The sequence below is a fragment of the Danaus plexippus genome, chromosome 7 (genome assembly GCF_018135715.1).
Source record: "Danaus plexippus chromosome 7, MEX_DaPlex, whole genome shotgun sequence".
In the NCBI taxonomy this organism is placed as follows: domain Eukaryota; kingdom Metazoa; phylum Arthropoda; class Insecta; order Lepidoptera; family Nymphalidae; genus Danaus; species Danaus plexippus.
In genome coordinates this window covers 6,620,353-6,626,352 of record NC_083541.1, presented here as the reverse complement: position 1 = coordinate 6,626,352, position 6,000 = coordinate 6,620,353, and the positions used below count along the sequence as shown (strand labels likewise).

General features: G+C 30.6%; 1 protein-coding gene across 1 annotated transcript; it reads left to right on the top strand.

Moving 5' to 3' along the window:
- The first annotated feature begins 242 nt into the window (after positions 1-242).
- LOC133318767 (piggyBac transposable element-derived protein 2-like) lies at positions 243-1,310 on the top strand. Its single transcript, XM_061520978.1, has one exon. The coding sequence runs from the start codon at positions 243-245 to the stop codon at positions 1,290-1,292; it is 1,050 nt and encodes a 349-aa protein (XP_061376962.1). The 3' UTR covers positions 1,293-1,310.
- Positions 1,311-6,000: the final 4,690 nt, after the last annotated feature.

Genomic DNA, 6,000 nt, shown 5'->3' with positions numbered 1-6,000 from the left:
CAAATCATGATGGGTATAGTACAGATGCCAGCTTATACTGACTATTGGGCAAGAAAAACAAGATACCCTCTCATTGCTGATCTTATGCCTCTCAAAAAGTATCAACAAATACGTCGATATATTCATTTTGTTGATAATACTTTGCAAGATTCAGACCGTTATTTCAAGATTCGCCCCCTAATGGAGAAAATACGCAAAATTTTCTGAAAATTGAAGAAGAAGGAAAATATTCCATTGACGAGATGATGATACCTTATAAAGGTCGTAAAGCAGGTAAACGAAAGCAGTACATAAAAATGAAACCTAAGAAATGGGGGTTTAAGAATTTTGTCCGTGCGGGTGTTTCGGGTATCATCTACGATTTTATTCTGTATGGTGGCGACGATACCTTTCGTGGACTGACTTTTTCAGAGAAAGAAGCTACAATTGGTTTAGGAGGTATGGTAGTGCTTGCATTGTGTCAAACTATAAAGAAAAAGCCGGCCATTGTGTATGCTGATAACTTTTTTATGTCGCCTGAACTAACATATATTCTGCGGGAAGAATACGGGATCCTTAGTCTAGGAACAATAAGGACTAATCGTCTCAGAGGCTGTCAAGAGTTATTGCCAACTGACAAACAATTAAAAAAGAAGAAACGCGGTTCTAGCGCCCAGGTGGTTTGCAATAAGAATAAGTTGGCAGTCGTAAAGTGGAACGACAATAAAGTGGTTACACTTATTAGCACCTACATAGACTCGTACCCCTTAGAAACAATCAAACGATACGATAAGGATGAGAAAAAGAAAGTAGATGTAGAATATCCTCAAGTGGTCAAACATTACAACAAACATATGGGAGGGGTCGATTTAGCAGATATGTTGATATCGTTATATAGAACTCCCTTCAAAAGTCACCGTTGGTACTTGGGAATATTTTCACAACTTGTTGATATGTGTATAAATAACGCTTGGCTCCTACATAGAAGAGATGGGAAGAAGACTTCATTGAAAGATTTCAGATTTGAATTGTTTGATGGGTTGTCTAAGTCTAATAGAATAGGAACAAACCAAAACGTTACAGACGATATAGGCGAGAATCTGAAAATCCATAAACCAGTCTCAGTCCGACCAACTGATAGCGTCAGATTTGATAACACAGGTCATCTTCCAGAAGCAGGTAATGAAACAATGCGTTGCAAATATTGTAAGAGTGGAAGAACATCTGTCTACTGTATAAAATGTAACGTACATTTGTGTTTTGTTGTGGGAAAAATAAAACGTAATTGCTTTCGTAATTTTCACCTAAAATAATAAAGAATAATTTAAATATTTCCTCCTTTTTTTGAAATAAATTTATAATAACCTGAATAATGTAATTCATTATGTCCTTGGTAGTGTACACCAAAATGTACAAACAATTTATTTATAATATTTCTGTAAAATTGGCAGTGTACATTGTGATGTACTTAAGTTTTCTCGAAACCTAGGATACCTAGATTTTTATTTTTATTTTTCTCAAGTTGTCCATTCATAAATTAAACAAAATTTATCAATAATTTCCTTTTTTTTCATATTTTTAGTTCTTGCCAAGTAAAGGGTTAAACCAATACCGTATTTCTTTGGAGGTGTCAAATAATATGTATTCACGGTTTCATTTATCATAAAAAATTATTCGCCCATATTCCATCAGTTGCTATTATTTAAGTGTATGTCTATTTTCTCGGAATATTGATGATAATTGTATTGACGTGACATGATCATCTGAACATAATACCATATACAGTCCACACATATAATTATTTGATATTTAGATTGAGTGTTTAAACACAACTCAGCACATTTGAATATCAAAATGTATAATACCTTTGAGAATAAACACACGGTTTCTCTTTGAGTCATTAGTTAATGTATTTACTATTTTACTAAAAACAGACATTTATATTTCTCTGAACTGAATGTTTATCTTGTTAATATTAATAATCTGTGTTATTTCTGCGCTGCGTCACTCAAATAGCGAATAGCAATAACCAGCCGCCATTCGCACATAACGGTAACGAAATCGAAACATAAAATGATAAATGACTAGCTCTTTGTGGTTTTATGAAATATGCAAATACTGGAACGAACTGTATTACATAACATTTCATGTTTAATGTAAACGACTCAAAGGCTCTTTTGAATTTAATGTTTTCGAATATACATTTAACCTGTAACTTATATGTGTTTATTTTTTGGCTTCTTATTGGATGAAATTGGGAGCATGGACAATCAGACAGACGTTTAAATTTCATCAAGAATAGCAGTGTTACTGACAAGATCCATTGAGATGCCTGCACCCACTTAATGGCTATAGATAATGGATGCAAGTGCCAATTAGATTACCATATTGTACTAGAACATACCCAAGCATTAGTATAATATAGTTTCTGAAAAAATTAATTATGCGTATTATAATTACCCATCTAATTTGACAACAAAAGTGTATTACAGAATTGTCTTCTGCAAAAAAAAAACAACCCAGAAAAAATAAAATGAACCGTAACTTTTTAAATTGCAGTAAATTTTGTTCGAACTGCTGGGAATGGGGCGTAAAATTTTCAATTGAAATTTATTACCGCCATCGAGACGTTTGTGGAATACGTTTGTACAAAATATAAAAAGAAATATTTAGGTAACATTTGCGTATGCCAGATGGATAAAGAAGAATAATAAACGGGACTTAAGATCTGATTTGTTTATTATGTTCTACAGTAATCCGGTTTTTATATATTAGTCCATAACGTTAATAATTTTTCTATTTATTACGTATATTCTAATTAACTAATTAAAACTTGTTGCCAGTGATTTCGAATATGGTCAACTTAATCGACTACTCATTAAACTCGCATTTGTCGAGATTAATTTAGAGTTGGACAGTCTCAACTTAACCTTCCCCTCGTGTGTGTGACAAGCTAAATAAATTATATCTGAAGTTAGTGAGTTCAATTATTCCGAATTTAATTAAAATAAACATTGTTTATTTTCAATGTCAGTAATTCATTTTATTAATAATGAGGAAATTGATATAGTTGGTCAGTGGGTGGCCATGAGAGTTAAGAAAAAAAAATAAAAATTTGGGGAAATTATATTGCAATATATTGATCAAAATATTTATAAACAGTTATATGGAAAAAAGTATCACGGAACACAGAAGAATGGATGTAATAATTAAAGTGTTTAGTCAAAGGCGACCTATTTTAAAACAAATAAATATTACTGAAATATCTAAAAATACAACTGAGAATGGAATTTACATAACTTTTCATTGTATAAAGAACTTGAAAAAATGTATTGTTTAAACTCTCTTATTTTCTGTTCACGTTGTTTCATTAATAAAATTTATTACTTTCTAGTCGATCATTATTTATAATATTCAAAGTTGTCTGAATTTTTTTACGATCATTAAAATTTCTAACTATATAAAAATACTCTATTCCATTTCAGACACGTAGAAGACCACGTCAGTATTATCGCAGATTAGCGAGAATAGAAAGAGTCAGATAAAAAAAATTTTTTTTTTTCTATCTCATAATCAAGGTTATAATATAGGTTATATTATCTTTATATTCATCCTCCTATTTAATCAGTATATAGACATAAAGATTTCAACTGTTTTATTATATGTAACTAAATTGTAATCAAACCAACACAAACATCGATACATCCTTAAGTCAAACAGATAACGACCACCCATCAACATCGGAACTTCGTACAAGTTGCACAAGCCATTTATCAGTTATCAAACTTATAAGGTTAGTAAACACTTAATAGTATGATCTAATGTTACTATTATATCTGCCACGTAATGAAAACCGCCCTTCATGTATGTATGTATATTTACAAATATATTATTACAGTTACATATTTTGAACCAGATATAATAAAATTATATTGAATATTTCTGTTCTATACTTTTTAGAATAATTAAAAATAAACTGAAATAGAGGATATTAATAAATTTGTGACATATAAAGCACACACTTCGTTCGTTCATCGTGTTTCACTGACGTGTTATATTTACTTTACATGATGTCATGACTCATATTCGTTTGAAACTTGATTTTCTTTTCACAACTGCTCTCTAAGTTTTATGTGCAATGATAAAACCGTACATTAACAACCCATTTTATGTGTACAAAGCTACCGACTTCAAAATCTCAATACTCAGTTTAATCTAATAGTCACTCATTAAAATCCTATTCAGCTTTAATGAAGGCTCGAATATCTCACTTTATGGTATCCAATTGTTAGTGACATGCTACTTTTATCCACATTAAAAGTAGAATTAGGTTGCTTTATATTAGTGATAAGTATGTATTTGTTTTATATATGACTAATGTAAGTGAGTCACGACAATTTTTTCTTGCCAGCAGCTTTCTAAATCTTAAATGAAAATCGCTATGACAAGGTTAATATTTTTAAGTAATATATATATTAACCAATAATTCCATTTCTACATTGAATGTTTGGAGTCTGGCAATTTAAGCCTCACTTCAGTTTAGAACCAACGTCACTTGGATAAAGTTTCGCTTGCATTATACATAAAAGTCGTCAACACCTCGATCCTCGATATTCAAAGTTAGCCGTTCTGTGTTTAGCAATTTCGCTCGCTTACCGACGCTGCAAAAGTTTGAACAGTGTCACTCTCATTTTAGAAACTTAAATTCTAAATACAAACCTCTATATGCTTATTTACACCTAGTTTCCGTGCCAACCATCTCGAGCTACCGTATCTGTTTATTTTAAAACTAGGTAACTAGGTACTAGGCCCCGACTTCGCACGGGCCCTTTACAAAAAATATAATGTAGCGTATTTAATTTTGCGAATTATTAAACTTATATTATGATAACTTTCAAATTCATTTTAAAACCATCCTCGACAATCACGCTATCGAGTGGTGATAACTTTTTCATAATCGGTGCAGTAGTTTTTCCGTTTATCGCGAACAGGCAGACAGACAGACGCGGCAGGGGCTTTGTTTTATAATATGTATTGAAAATGTACTTATAATAATTTCTCTGACACTTAACGTAACTAGGAAACATATTTTTGAAAACAGTAAATAACTTGCAATGATTGTTCTCTTGAAAAAAATATTTGCGATTTACTAAAAAAAAAAACTTCTTTAAAAATGTCTTCTATAATACGGAGATAAAGTGAAGGAATTCCATAATACGGAGAAAAACTGATTCCTTTTTTAATATTCTGTATTAATAAGGTAATCGACCCTGACAGGATGTTTTAAATTTTGTTAAGTATTTTTTTCTAATTAAAAATTAAAATGAACATTAAATATAATAAAAATAATTTTATTGGGCTAAAAAACACTTTTTCTAACAAATTAATATGTAGTTAGATTTAAATTTATATTTTAAACTGAAGCATTAAATTAAAAATGTCTGTTTTTTATCTCTATTTTACCGATACATCTACTCTGACAACGATAGCCTTTAAAATAAAACTTATTAATTTGCTTTAACCAATTCAGACAAAAAAGTTACAATAACCTTATACATTAGCTTAAGATATTAATTATTCATTTTTAAATCCACAGTTTAAGACTTTTATTACTAACAATGCAATAAAAATCAAAATATAACTTCGACGTAACATTGACGGTAAGACGATCACCAAAACCCTTATTGGACCAAAAGACGACATATTTCATAAATTTTAAGCTTTGTAAGTCCTTGTAACAGAAACTAAATCGTCAAAGTTTGATTGTAAGATCTGTGGGCTCGAGATAAGCCCCGATTGTAAGGTCAACTGTCAAACCCCTGCTTGTCGAAATTTAGCTAGCTGTAGATTGGAGAACTATTTGGATACAAACCATTTGTTAAAATCTTTTCTCGATACAAGTGATGAGATTGGCCGTTTTGGTTTTAAAATTTTTTACAGTTGTAGGTATACTGTTCGTTGTATTAATTGAATTGAGTTTTTATCAATTAATATTATCTTTTTTTTTTTGTTTCAGCAATC